The sequence below is a fragment of the Cajanus cajan genome, chromosome 5, assembly GCF_000230855.2.
Source record: "Cajanus cajan strain Asha chromosome 5, NIPB_CcT2T_4, whole genome shotgun sequence".
Lineage (NCBI taxonomy): Eukaryota > Viridiplantae > Streptophyta > Magnoliopsida > Fabales > Fabaceae > Cajanus > Cajanus cajan.
In genome coordinates, this window is record NC_138521.1 from 3,433,557 (window position 1) to 3,449,124 (window position 15,568).

General features: G+C 36.4%; 2 protein-coding genes across 2 annotated transcripts; one reads left to right on the forward strand and one right to left on the reverse strand.

Moving 5' to 3' along the window:
• The first annotated feature begins 6,004 nt into the window (after positions 1–6,004).
• On the forward strand, positions 6,005–10,264 carry ELF7 (hydroxyproline-rich glycoprotein family protein). Its single transcript, XM_083074749.1, has 12 exons — positions 6,005–7,110; positions 7,306–7,374; positions 7,472–7,579; positions 7,664–7,844; positions 7,924–8,000; positions 8,108–8,227; positions 8,402–8,507; positions 8,931–9,017; positions 9,120–9,188; positions 9,350–9,421; positions 9,528–9,671; positions 9,759–10,264. The coding sequence occupies exons 1-12, from the start codon at positions 6,311–6,313 to the stop codon at positions 9,894–9,896; spliced, it is 1,971 nt and encodes a 656-aa protein (XP_082930875.1). The 5' UTR covers positions 6,005–6,310; the 3' UTR covers positions 9,897–10,264.
• Positions 10,265–13,356: 3,092 nt separating this feature from the next.
• On the reverse strand, positions 13,357–15,479 carry LOC109809199 (uncharacterized). The gene is made up of 4 exons (XM_020372441.3): positions 15,146–15,479; positions 14,854–14,973; positions 14,022–14,772; positions 13,357–13,723 (listed from the first exon to the last, which is right to left on the reverse strand). Exons 1-4 carry the CDS (start codon positions 15,398–15,400, stop codon positions 13,503–13,505), a joined length of 1,347 nt encoding a protein of 448 aa, XP_020228030.2. The 5' UTR covers positions 15,401–15,479; the 3' UTR covers positions 13,357–13,502.
• Between the last annotated feature and the right edge of the window lie 89 nt (positions 15,480–15,568).

Consider the following 15,568-nt stretch of genomic DNA (forward strand, 5'->3'; position numbering starts at 1 on the left):
ATGAAATTCAAAAAGTCACACTCAAATTGAGTGAAAGAAAGACAGACACCCAAATTCCTAAAAAGACACTGATATACATAGAAATGGGGAGGATAGAAGAACTCCCCATATACACACGTTCATCGGGCCGACACGGCTCGAGCCGGATAAACTTGGAGACGGAAGAGTCACAGATCCTATGCGTTCTTCGAATCGCATTGATCTCCAGGAACGACCTGAACACGCTCTGGAACTCCCCCACGTCACGCCTGACCCAGTCGTAGCCAGGAACGCCAGGGATGAGATCCTTGGGCGGGTTCTCCGCCTTCTTCTTTTCGGAGGTCGTTCCGCCTTTCCGCGCACCTTACCCTTGCCCTTGGCAAGCGCGGAAGATCCGACACCACTCTCTCTAGCCATCAAGAATGAAAGAAGATTTGAGAAGAAGGAGAAAGAAGACTACAGAAAGGAAGTACCTGGTACTCTTCCTCAGAAAAAACCCTAACAACAACTGGGTTACCGGAAGCGGTGACGGAGATAGAGAAAATGAAGATGGAAAATGAACAGAGGCGTAGGAAGCAGCATGCGCAAGAAGTCAGGAAAGAAGAAAAAGCGAAAAAGAGCAAAGTGAAAGGGGAAGAGGCGCGAGAGAGAGAAAAGGGATCTCCGAAATTCAAACGGTTATGCCACGTGTCAGAAAGAGAGCAACCTGACCACGCATTAATTGAGACCCACTGTGATGGGTGCGGCCATCATTACGAAAACCGCCAATGCCCATAAACACGCCGTTCAGGCGTTTCAAAACACGAAACGACAGTTGCGACACATGGCAGCTCAGCAGGAAAACGTACGCGAAGAGTCATGACCCCCTCCCGAGCTCGGCATAAACTTTTTGACCCATGGTCTTCGGAGCTCGGGGGCTAGTGTACTATCTGTATTGTCCTACCGAGCTCGAGCTCGGTATCGCAGCGCAAGACAACCTCGGATACGCGCTAAGCGACCTCGGCCTAGACGAGGTCCGTTATCCAAATAGGTCATAACTGATCTCGGGCCCAAGGCCCAAGAAAATCCTAATTCATACTCAGGTACATGCATTACTTATACGGGACTCATACATCCACAAACATGAACTTTAGCATCGGAGTCTCTTTTGCAGGTACCACCCCCATCTTGGAGCAACCAACGTACCAGTGAAGGAGGCTCATCGATCTTACCCAGCGAATCATCCCCTACGACCGATCTCCGGTAAGAACATTTGGCCCACTGTGGGGCCGATCAAGACAGCTCTTATCGGCCACGCTTATGGTTTTCACTCGAAGCCATAATAGACGAGCAACAGACAACGTCGATCATACGACCAACATGGACAACGAAGCAGCATTGAGAAGGCTGATCGAGCAGGTCGAACAAAGGCGGCAACAACACACCGCCGATCTGCAAAACATGCGTGCCAAGCACGAAATTGACCTGGCGGCGCTACGTACCGCTAACGAAGCTAAGCTAGTGGCGAACGTATTCGTGCCCAACTTCCTCGGCGCCCTTCTGATCAACCTCCTCAACTGAGTAACCAACACGAGGAAGAGGGGCATTCGGTTTCTCAGCCACCAACAGCACCTAGGGCACCAACCCCCCGACCTGCTACACACCGTTCACATGCACCGACGAACAGGTCGGCCCATGAAGTCAGCATTGCTCCAGCCCAGGCTCCAGGCAATCGGACGAGCATTCGTCGCCACCCCTTTGTGGACGGCATCATGGAGACACCTCTGCCCTTCGGCTGGAAGCCCCTCCACATCGACCGCTACGATGGCACAACAGATCTAGACGAGCACATCGACTTATACGTCATGCAGGTAAACCTATACACTAACGACGATGCTGTTCTGTGTAGGGTTTTTCCGACTTCGCTCAAGGGGGCAGCACTCAACTGGTACACTCAACTGCTGGTGGAGTCGATAGACAACTTCGACACTCTGGTAAGGTGATTCACGGCGCAATATGCCACGAGTCGACCTCACCATGTCACATCAGCCGCCTTGGCCAGTCTCAGACAAGGCGACAACGAATCACTGAGGGCGTTCATGGAACGCTTTGCCAGTATCTCAGTCAAGATTCAAAACTTGAACCCCAAGGTTTCCCTACACGCCATGCTCATAGTGCTCAAGCCTGGACCTTTCATGGACAGCCTGTGTCGACGATCTCCTCTTGATATGGACGAACTCCGTGCCCGAGCTGCAGAGTACATTCAGATGGAAGAGCACTCTGATTTTCGTGACCAGATTCGCGACAAACCACAAGGAAAGCAAGACCAAGGTCAGGCCACAAACATTTAAAGTTGGCGACCTTGTTTGGTGGGGTGAGAGAGGCAAGAATAGACCCCTCCGAAGGGAAATTCGGAACTTGGAATGTCACCCACCTCAAATTTTATTAACTTGTAAATTCAGGTGATGTATTCTTTTTCCTCCTCAGCCTTTTTTCTCACTAAAGAAAAGGGTTTTTGGCCAAGGAAGGTTTTAACGAGGCACACCTCAGAAATAATCAACAAAGCAACTCCATTCCCATACATTTTCGGTATTGGCACATTAACCGTGACGACTTGCCAAGGTCGAGTTCGAACCTTGATGTTAAGGTCAAGTTCGAACCTTCAAGTACAAATTACGTTGCCAAGGTCGAGTTCGAACCTTGCTATGCCAAGGTCGAGTTCGAACCTTGTTATGCTAAGGTTGAGTCCGAACCTTGAGACTACATTTTCTTAACCAAGGTCGAGTTCGAACCTTGTTATGCCAAGGTCGAGTCCGAACCTTGAGACTACATTTTCTTAACCAAGGTCGAGTTTGAACCTTGTTATGCCAAGGTCGAGTCCGAACCTTGAGATTACATTTTCTTAACCAAGGTCGAGTTTGAACCTTGATATACCAAGGTCGAGCTCGACCCTTGAAGATCACATCTACTTAACAAGGTCGAATTTGAACCTTCAAACAACAAATTTGGGAGCTCCTCAGAAGCCCCTTCGCTCTTACATAACTTGGTGCTTGGGGGGCAAGTGTACTAGCCAGCCGAGTTGCCGAATTTTCCCTCACCAATCTATTGACTCAATCAAGGGTTTACCAGCCTGACCAAGCAGTAAACTCATTATTGCCGAGTTCCTCAGCTCGGCCATGAAACATGGACATCGGAATACCACATGGCCCAAAGAGGCCACGTCATCAAACAGATAAAAATATAATCTTGTCACCGCACCGCAATCACAAGGTAAAATCCTAATATTACCAAGGTACGTCTACATAACCGTCACCTCCCATTAACACGCTGCCTGCGCGTTTCGGGGAGCGAGGTGACACTTATGACACATGGCATCGCGAGAGAGAAGCGTACGCCAAAAGTCACGACCCTTTACCAAGCTCGGTATCAACTCCTCGACCCACGGTCTTCGGAGCTCGGGGGCTAGTGTACTATCCGTACCGCTATGCCGAGCTCGAGCTCGGCATCTCAGCGCAAAGTGACCTCGTACACGCGCTGGGCGACGTCAGCTCAGTATTCAAATAGGTCATAACTGATCTCGGGCCCAAGGCCCAAGAAAACCCTAATTCATACTCAGGTACGTGCATTACTTATACGAGACTCATACATCCACAAACACTAACTTTAGCATCAGAGTCTCTTTTGCAGGTACCACCCCCATCTTGGAGCAACCAACGTACCAGCGAAGGAGGCTCATCGATCTTACCCAGCGAATCATCCCCTACGACCGATCTCCGGTAAGAACACAACGAATTGAATTTAGTAAATTGAGGAATCAATTATTAAACTATAATCCTTAGAATTTATAAACACAAATAATTGATTTATAATGATTTTTGTGATTTCAATGACACTAAGTAATAAAAATCATATATAGATAATTTTAAGAGATCATAAGAGTGAAATAGATGAAATTCAATCCCAATAGCTTTTCTCATTGTTATCCTTCAATTTTATACTTTCTTTTTATTGATATTTTATTTATAAATTCAATATTGAAAATGCACAACAATATGTTTATATTCAATGTGCATCTTTCTTTTGCAAGTTTTATCTATGATAATATAAATTACAAAATATTTTCAGAGTTCTTGTGGATCAACAACCTCTACTTCTATTTATACAATAGCAAATTTGGTGCACTTGCCACAAAATTTTAACAGGAGTGTTTTAGAAAGTGTGTTGCTCTACCATCCATATGTTACATTTCTTTCTTAAACTTTAAATCATTCTAAAAGTATTAAAGAAATAAGAATATAAATTCAATAATCCATGTACAACTACATGTAGAAGGTGCCACATTCAATGCACAATATAAACACGTGGAGGTAATTATGTTACGCCCATAAATACCATAAAAATCTAAATGATGAGCCCTAAATCAAAGTGAAGACTAGAAATTAAATGAATTGATGAAAGTTGTTTTTCAAAATCCAAAAATGTTATTCATTATCATTACGAATTCAATGTGGAAACAAATTTGGTTGATGAAGATAAAAACAAAAGACTGTTCTCCTAGGTGGGCCATCGTTAATGAGAAAATAATGCAAAAACATTAATACTAGCAATATTCTTTATAACACATTCATTCTAATGAGATGAAATTTATCGAAAAACATAAAAGTTGATAGGTCTCATACCTTATTTAATGACACTTTTTCTTGATTTTGTGATTTTTAATAAATTTTAATAAATGAGAAAGAGAGTATTAAGAGAAGCGTGTTAGAGGATATATTGTTTTACCACTCATATTTTATGTTTCTTTCTTAAACTTTAAAATTCATCCTAACGGTATTAAAGAAATAAGAGTATAAATCTATGTATAACTAAATATAAAAGGTGCCACATTGAATGCACAATTTAGATTATGGGAGGTAATAAGCATCAAAAAGAGGTAATTACGTTATGCCCATAAATGATACAAAAATCCAAATGATGAGTCCTAAATCAAAGTGAAAACTAGAAAACCTTCTTTCAATTTGAAGAATGTTTAGATAAAGCGTAAGCCAAACAAGATTAGTTTAAAACCTTCCTTTAACACCATCTCTTAAATATTGTTACTAACTTATTTAACCATTCTTCAATTTTCTTAATAGTATTTTAGTTTGTGCAATGCATAAGTTAAATGTTTATTATATATAACTAAACTTTATAATAAATCATACATACAAATAAATATTATGTTTTAATATATACATTATATTCAAAATTTATAAAATAGATATTTTTAAGTGTATAAATTATATTTTAAATTTGTGATAAATAATTTATATTGTAGTGTAAGATTATTTTTATTAATTGATAATTTATTTTTAAAAAATATAAAAATTTAATTACAAATAATTATAATAGAAAACTAAATTATGTAAGTAGTTAAAAAAGATCCTAAAAATCTTTTCATTAAAAATATTAAAAATACTCTCACAAAATAAAGAAATTTATGTTTAATATGTAAGTGTTGAATCATAATTTTTTTTTTGTTTTATATTCAAGCTAGTTTTACCCTAGATAGGAAATTGAAATATGAAGGGGATTCGAACCTTAAAACGCATTTTAATAAATAATTATTTTATATATTTAAAATACACAAAAATTAGACTAATGAGAACAAATTAAATTTTAAAAAATAATATTATCAAATAAATAATGATATTTTTAATATTTTAAAAATAAATTGAACCAAATACATATTTATTGTTATTTTTTTGGTTTTACAATATTTATTTATATATATTATAAAGGAGATATATTTTGATAACTATCCTTTTAGTCTTCACTTTTTAGTGGATGATTATACTCCTTGAATATAAAAAAAAAATATATATATATATTTTTTAAATAACTATCTATAATTTATAATATTTATTTGTGTGTAATTATTAGATATAGAAGTATCTTGACCTCTCTAATATAAATAAATAAAATTAATTAGATTTATTAACACTGATATTTTATTTGCTTACAATTACCATAAAAATCTGTGTTTCCCCAAAACAAAAGAAAACCCTCCAAGTCCGATGAATGATTAGCGAAATTGAAAAAGGAAAAAAGAAAATTAAGGCATAAAGCAACAGGAGGAGCAGTATTGATAAGCAAAAGAAAAGAAAATCGAGTGTTTCAATTCGGCGTCGTCGTCTTCTCTTGTATCGTATCAGTGTCACAACCTGCTTCTCTGCGATTTGGCGTTTCCACACGAACGACGCGACCATGATTCGTAATGGGAGCTCAGTTTGTTTTTGATTATTTATTGTGTCTGTTCTAGGGTTTAGGTGCTGTGTTCAACTTTCAGAAACGAAACCCTAGCCAATCAGGAATGGCCTCCTACAGGCCCTTCCCTCCTCCGCCATCGAGTCAAATTCAAAACCCTATCGCAGGTGCGAATCATCAGTACAATAATCAAAATTGGGGTGCTTATGGAGATCCCTCCACTTCTTCATTCCCCCCAATCCCTCCAAATTCCAATTACCAACACCAACATCACCATGTTCCATATGCACCTCCGAATCCCCATCATGCTCACTATCCTTACCCACCACCTCCTCCTCCGCCGCCGCCGGAGGCTTCATACCAGCCTCCGCCGCCACCACCTCCTCCCATGTATTATCCCTCCAACAATCAGTACAACAACCAGCCCCCTCCTCCGCCGCCTCCTCCCTTGTCGCCGCCGCCTCCACCACCCCCGGTTTCGCCCCCTCCTCCCCCGGCAACTCAGAACAACGAAGAGCGGCGCTTCAAGGAGCCTTCCACGTCTGGGCGGCGTGAATACGAGCATTCCAATCATGGCATTGCTCACAAACAGCACAAGCATCAGCAGCAGCCTCCTTTGCCGGCGAAGAAGATGAATGGGCCTCCCGGTCGGCATGAGACCGACGAAGAGAAGAGGTTGAGGAAGAAGAGGGAGTTTGAGAAGCAGAGGCAAGAGGAAAAGCTTAGGCAGCAGCTCAAGGAGTCCCAGAACACTGTTCTTCAGAAGACTCACTTGTTGTCTTCTGGGAAGGGCCATGGTATGGTTGCCGGCTCTCGAATGGGAGAAAGGAGATCTACTCCCTTATTGAGTGCTGAGAGGGTTGAAAATAGGCTCAAGAAGCCCACAACATTTTTGTGTAAGCTCAAGTGAGTATGTTGATATCGTTTCATGTTTGAATTTGTTTCTTTCTGAGTTCCCTTGCATCATGTTAGTTTTTCGATTCAAGTCACATTTTATTGGTGTTGTTAATGATATATTATATTGTTGTTATTGGATGATGCATGATTTCGTCTAGTGTTTACTTCTCACACTAACACATTTTCTGTGTGTTTTCGTTTTAGATTCCGAAATGAACTTCCAGATCCAAGTGCTCAACCTAAGCTTATGTCCTTCAAGAAAGATAAAGATCAGTATGTAATCTTATTCTCACTTTACTGTATGTTGCTACGAAATATACGGATAAAGGTCAGTAAGTAATCTAATATGAATTTTATGATTGTTGTTCAGATATGCAAAATATACGATCACATCTCTGGAGAAAATGTACAAACCCAAGCTTTTTGTGGAGCCAGATCTAGGGATACCTCTGGACCTGCTTGATCTCAGTGTTTACAAGTAATGTCCTCATTTCCTTTTGTAAATTTGAATACTTGAATGGATTATGCTGACTGAGAAGGTCTCATGAACCGTTTTATACAGTCCTCCCAGTGTCAGACCACCTCTTGCTCCAGAAGATGAAGATTTGTTGCGAGATGATGAAGCTGCCACTCCTATAAAGAAAGATGGCATTAAAAGGAAAGAGAGGCCTACTGATAAAGGTGTAGCATGGCTTGTCAAAACCCAATATATATCTCCTCTAAGCATGGAATCAACAAAGCAGGTATTGACCATATATATTGATATGATGATGGATTATTACTCTCGCAACAAGCAATAACTTATGAACATGTTATTTCTAGTCTTTAACTGAGAAACAAGCCAAGGAGCTGAGAGAGATGAAGGGTGGCCGCAGTATTCTGGACAATCTTAACAATAGGTATGTACATACCACCCCATACAAAGTCAATTATAGGCAGATAAATTACTTTGTGAAAATAATTAATATCTTCTAAGCTCTTACTATAATTGAATTCTCTCTTGTAGGGAAAGACAAATCAGGGAAATTGAAGCATCGTTTGAAGCAGCTAAGTCTGATCCTGTCCATGCAACCAACAAAGATTTGTATCCTGTTGAGGTTATGCCATTGCTGCCTGATTTTGATAGGTATGGCATCATATATAATATCCATTAAAATATTACTCACCCTGGTGTAATTTATTATTTGGTGTTAAGTTTGTGATCTTCAAGCTTAATCTTTTGATACTAGATAATACAAACTGCTGGACATTATTCATATTTCAAAATAACTGAGCTACCTTCTACTGTCCTGCTTTACAGGTATGATGATCAGTATGTTGTTGCTGCATTTGATAATGCTCCCACAGCTGATTCAGAAATGTATACTAAGTTGGACAAATCTGTTCGTGATGCCTTTGAATCAAAGGTAAGCTATGTTGCAAGGATGAATGTATTAATAACTCAAGTTCCCTGTTTTTCAAAGGTTAAAAGCCACGATCAGGTTAAATGCTTATATGATAGTATTAAAAAGGAAATGTTTTGTCACAAACCGTTTGCAACCTTGCATACATTCCCTGTCATGTTAATTTTCTCTTGTAGTTTTGATTCAATGTGTTGGAGTTATCTACTTTTTAAAAGTTCAATTTAACTTTGTTGGTAGGATAAGGATTGGCTAAATTACCCGTGTCTTAATTACCTGATTGGTGGTCTTTTGATTCTGTGTATGTTTGAAAGTAGCAACTTACGAAATGCATTAAGTGTATGATTGGTGGTTTTGGTTTCTCTGTTGACCAATGGTGCTGATTGCTGAATATTTGTAGACTGATTCCTATCCATTTGTGTCTTTCAGGCACTTCTGAAAAGCTATGCTGCAACTACTTCGGATCCTGATAATCTTGATAAGTTTTTGGCATATATGGCCCCAGCACCAGGAGAGGTATGCATTTTAAATTTAAATATGGATTTCAATTTTGAAACATTAGTTGTTGTACATAGTTCTGTGATAACTCGTGGATTTATCTAAACTCTGTGATGGCAGCTGTCGAAGGATATATATGATGAAAATGAAGACGTCTCATACTCTTGGATTCGCGAGTATAATTGGGATGTATGTAGAAATATTTTGAACATTCAAAGAATATTGCTACCGTAAAATTACATCATGATTCAGTTTTAAATTTCCATAACTAATTTTAAGTCATTAACTTTTTAAATTTAAATTCCCCTTTCTGACACTATTTTGACTTTTTTTTGGTAACATTTTAATAGGTTCGGGGTGACGATGCAGATGACCCTACAACATTCTTAGTTTCATTTGATGAGTCAGAAGCTCGTTACTTGGTATATCCTGGGGCCAATATCTGTCTTTCTCAACTTATGGATTGGAACATAGTTTCTTGGTTACGCAGTGTCAATGTGTTAATTTTATAGTAAATTTCATATGCAGCCTCTTCCAACTAAACTTGTTTTAAGAAAAAAGAGGGCTAAAGAGGGAAGATCGGGTGATGATGTTGAGCAATGTCCTGTACCTTCAAGAGTGACTGTAAGGCGGAGGTCTAGTGTTGCTGCGATTGAGGTGAAGGATTCTGGGGTACGACTCTGAATTTGTCTCAAGTTTGTCATTGCGATTGAATGTATAAAATATTTCTTATATACTATTATGCTTTCAACTTTCAAGGTTTATACAAGTTCAAAGGGCAATTCCTCAAAGAGAGGTGGTTTAGGAATGGATGATGGTCTCGAACACCGACATAGAGTTGCACCCGACCATGACAACGATCAGTATAGTGGAGCGGAAGATTACATGTCGGATTGATTATTTGATAAATACTGCTGCCTTAAAGCAAATTGGTCCAACGAAATGGTGGTTGGACTGGCCACAGATAGCCGAATTTGTAGTGGTCTTTGTGCTTCAATGAAGAATAACCAATGACAAATCCCATATTTTTTTTATGCCCATTTTAACTTAATGCACATACTTTCAGATTGTAGGCAGCTGTTAAATCAATATAGATTTTCTTCCCAATACCATTATATTAGAAAATATTGAAAAATAATGAATTGTAAAAAGCATGTCAGACTATATGGAATCCTGTCATTGCTGTGAATTTTTTTCGTGAACATCTTGTGCTTGTTAATGAAATTACTCTGGTCCCGGTTATCGTTGGCCATAATGTTGTGACATTCTGATTCTGATATGTTTGCATTAATTTACATTATGATGTTATGATAGTTTTTTAATAACGAAATTTAAGTTCCAATTGGTACATTGAGTGAGCTCAAACTATGACCGAGTTCGCTTACAGAGCACTAGTAAAATTTATTGGTACCTTTCAAGATGGCCAAGGTATCATCGTGCCATGAGTTGATGGTTGGTTTTTGGTATAGGAAATCACTCCACTACTTGGACGGTAAAGATGTTGTAAGATGTACGGGAATTAACTCTAATAATTTTAGGTAGCTATTTAGTATTACAAACACGTGAAAAGTTTATAAGTGGCGTTGGTATTTATATATGTGGAATTGAGAGCATGGTTATTATAAAAAATTAAGATAATTACATCTTATTTATTCGAATAGTAAAAACTGTATCATTAGGAGAAATGGAAATAGTGAATATAAATTATTAAGTTCTATTTGGATGATCAAAATTATGTGTGCCTGAGCATGACTTAAATTTTATTTTAACAGTAAAATTTGATTATTGTAAAAAATAAAAGTAAAAAATATGGATTATTAAATTTTGTAAGAAATATAATTAAGATTAAAAAGTAATCCCTTAAATATTGGAAAAACCTTCATATTAATTCCTATATATTAATACAAGGCTATATTACTAAAAAAATATTTTTAAAATCATATCAATCATCAAACCGATTAAAATATTGATTAAAAGTTTAGTAATTTAATCATAATTAAATCATATAGTTAAACTAGTATTAATAAAATAATATTAATATTTAAATAATACATAAAATAATATTACATAATCACAATATCATAATTTTATAATGTTAAAATTAAAATAAAACATTGTTTTATATTTTTATTTTTTAAAGTGTATGTACAAGTTTAAATATAATATTTAAGTTTAAATTCTAATAAAATTCTATATATATATATGAGGAGGGTTACAATAACATTGACGTAACTTTTACTAAGTATTACATTGTTCAATAACTTTATATTAAATATGAATTTTGTAAATCCAACCGTTAGATTAAAAGTTTTTTACTCTTAGATCATATATACAAAATTTTATATTAATCCAAGATGTTTTTTTTGTTCGTCCCTGGAGTATCCACTGCCGACAGCAGTGACTAATCTTCTCGCTACGTTGGAGGCACCTCAAAGGGTGGGATAGCTGGCCCCAAGATTTAACGCGGCTGCATACACAAGGCAGGATTCAAACCCCTGACCTTGCTTAAGCGTGGATCAACCCCTACTGCTGAACCACACGCTTGGGGTTTTAGGGTTTAGGATTTATGTCTTCATTAGCTTATTTTTTAAAAGAGGAAATATTGTTAAAATATTTGTTAGAATAATTTACATTTATAAATATCGTTAAAAATTATCATATAATATTTAACTAAAATAATATATATATATATATATATATATATATATATATATATATATATATATATTCTATATATCTAAATGCTTATTCTTTAAATAATAATAATAATTATAATAATAATTATTATTATACTAATATTATATATATTGCATATGTAATTAGGTAAATATTTTTTTTGGTGGATTGTGGATTTCCTAATCGACGCCAATTTTTAGCTCCATTTCGAGGTGTAAGATATCATCTACAAGATTTTGTAGGTCGGGGTAATGACCCTGAAAATGAGAAATAATTGTTCAATATCTCCGTCATGCGTCTTTAAGGAATGTGATCGAGAAAATATTTGGTATTTTTAAATCAAGGTCCACAATTTTTAAGTCAGCACCTTCATTTTTATTTAAGACACAAGTAGAACTTGTGTTAGTATGTGCAACACTACATAACTTTCTACGTAAAGAATGTCGTTCTGATGAATTTCCAATCGAAGCGGTGGATGAACCTTCATCTTCAACGTTACTAGTTAATGAAGATCATACTTTTGAACCTATTATTCAAACCCAGGAGCAAAAGCGAAAAGACGCTAATGCTTGGAGGACTAGTATAGCTATGGACATGTGAGTGAATGCTATTTAAGAGGATAAAATATTATGGAGAATTATTATTATTATTATTTATCTAGACATTATTATTTTTTATTATTTTTGTCTTCGACTCTTTAAATTTGAATGTATGAAATTTTTTTTAAAATCTTATCAAATGTCAAAAATTCAAGAAAATTCTACAAAGTCCCATAGAATCCATTAAAATCCTGATTCAAAAGTCTTGCAAAATCCATTAAAATCCTGATTTTAAAAGTCTTGTAGAATCCTGCAAAATCTTAAAAGTCATGAAAATCCTGCAAAGTCTTTTAAAATCCGCAGGATTTTTTTAAACTAAAAAAGTCCTTTAAAATCCTAATCCAATCCACCCCCTTAGATGTTAAACTCAATTATATGTTTAAGAATGTATGTTAATTGATACTTCATTCTAATAAAATAAAATTAACGTAATATATTTATTTCAAAATATACTAAAATAAGAACACTTTAATCACCTTCAAGTTGTTCAATTTTAACAAAATTTAATATACACATAAAATGATACAAACTTTCAATCTAATAATTGAATTTACAAAATTCACATTTAATATAAAGTTATTAAGCGGTATAATACTTAATAAAAATTACACCGGTATTATTATAACCCTCATATATATATATATATATATATATATATATATATATATATATATATATTACATGTAGAGTAGAAAAATCTCAAAACATAATATAAAATGTTATAAATTAATATAAATAACTAAATTGTATCTTTTATAAAAAAAATAGTAAATAACATAATTGATTCAAATTTATAATTTTTATTAATATATTTATTTATTTATCATAAAATGTTTTAAATAATTTTAGAAAAATAAAATATACATTTTTTAAAGAAAAGAACCGGTTTAACCCAATTTTTTAAACTGATTCTTAACTGATTTTGAACCCGTTGGTCCAGTTTCTGACCTATTTTTTAGCACTTTGATTTTATAGTTCTTCCAAACTACTAGATTGACCAATTCCCGATCCTGATTCCTATCGCATCATGTGGTATTAATACCAAATAAAACGGCTGAGAAGAGTGATGTAGAGAAGTAACATGAGAGACAATAACAAAATGCACATTTAACACCAATGGAATACACCAGGCCTCTTTGCTAGCTACAAATCTTACAACATAAACCAGCATTTACACTTCAAAATTTTCCAATGAGAGATTATTTCTTGGCAATTTCATATCTTTAATTTATTCATCACAGGAAGCTTCTTCCAGCAGGTCAAGAAACCCTTTCTGAGTATTTTTTTGAACGGTGTGCAACTTGGGTTGACACCCCCAACTGGATGCTGCCTCAAACTTTGTCCATAACTCCTTCTTCAAAGTATTTTCACCAGGACCTTTCCCTGTTCGAAACGAGCTTTCAGGCATGGGAGTGCTCTCTATATGTGATAAGTTGCCAACGAAATGATCTGCACAGGGCAGAAAAATATCAGCTATTTTCATGCATGCGACACAAGTTAACCCAACAATTGCAATAATAGACTAAGGTCATGTTTGAATAAACTCGTCAATAAACACTTAAATAGAAGAAGAAAATAAGAAAGTAAAATGCATCAACCTCCTCTTGCAAGTTAAAATTAACCAGTGCAACTCAACTTTTATAAAAGCTCCTTCGTTTAGATTCCTCAAAAACTAAACTGCATAAATTGATTTTGCTTATTGAGAAATTTATCCACACAGAACCTAAGCAATTACAATTATCATTACCTTGCTTACACATTTTTTTGGCTTGATTATGATCCTTGGAAACATCATCATCATCATCCTTAACCTTGCTAACTTGTTCATTAAGAATGTTGCCAGTTATCTGTACACGTGAGTGACCATCAAACTTTTCATCAGGTGGCTCCAGCAAAACGCAAGTTTTAGGAGGCGAGGTAAACCAATCCGGCGAGGCCTCCACTGTTTTCTTTCCAATTCCCACCTTTGAAACACCGTTTATACCAAGGAGCTCCGGATACATCAATGCCAAACCATCACCACCAGGAGACTCAGAATCCTCAGAATCACTGAAATGAACCCCAACAGGATAGGGAGTGGCCTTGCGAACCTTGTTATCACCCAAATGATGCATTTCGGATATGGGTTCAAGCAAAATGCAGGATTTAGGAGGCGACATTTTCAAGCAAGGAGTCATCATAACAAGGATGGATCCATCTTGATTGCTTGGCATTTGCTTAATTGGGGTTGGTTTCACTACAACACTATTGGTTGATGTGGAGGGAGGAGGGAAAAGTGGTTGTTTTTGGTGGTGTTTGGATGATAATGGAAGAGGTGTTAGCATGAACATTTGTCTACCTCTCTCGACAGTACAATTGGCACGCCATGAAACAAGGGGCGAAGGAGACACCAAGTTTAAGGTTGTCTCTTCAGGACTGTCACACTCTCTGATTTCATCCTCAGAAACTGTGTCTGCTTCCTCAGGCTGAAGTGCATTTTGAAATTTGGGTACCCATGGCTGCAATTGTAACAAAGCAAATAAGTGAAAAACGATAATAACATCTGAAGAAAGAAAAAAGTAGGGTTTTTAGGGTTTGACCTTCAGAGAAGAGAGCATGTCAGAAAGGACACGGGAGAAAGACTCGATTTTTGATTTGCCCTCTTTGCTTACTCTCTTCTTCTTGTTCACTTCAATGGCTTGCACGACAAGCTCGTCAATCTGCGAATCATTTGATTCAATCTCTTCCGTAAAATTGGGCGTTAGGTTAAAGGGTAATAATCAATGGTTGCATTGGTTCACTCTTATTCAACGGAGTGGAGAAAGAAAGCATTTTGCATTTTGCATTTGCGAAAGGGTTGAATTGAAAGAAAGGAAAAGTGAGAGAACGCACCTGATGGAGAAGAGAAGAAAGATCGGAGCGAAGGCGATGAAGATGGTCTTCAACCTCACAACCCAAACCCATGTTCTTCTTCTCTGCAACCTTTTCTTCCTTCGTCTCTGCTAATTTGAAATTTTCGCCAACGCGGGCTTCCATCAAACTACGTCGTTTTTTGTTTATATTTTCTAACAAACTTATTGCCCCTTCGGTTTTGTATTGGACTTCATCGGCCCATATACTTGTCCTTTCCGCTACTTCAAATTCCATCCAATCCCTTTACTAGTATTTTTTTTTATATTAATATGAAATAAATAGAATACAATATTTTTTTTTTTTACCTTTTTGGTCTCTTTTTTAGTAGATGATTATACATCTTGAATTAAAAAAAAAAAAAAAATCTTCTCATATTTTTTCTGAATAACTATTTATTATAAA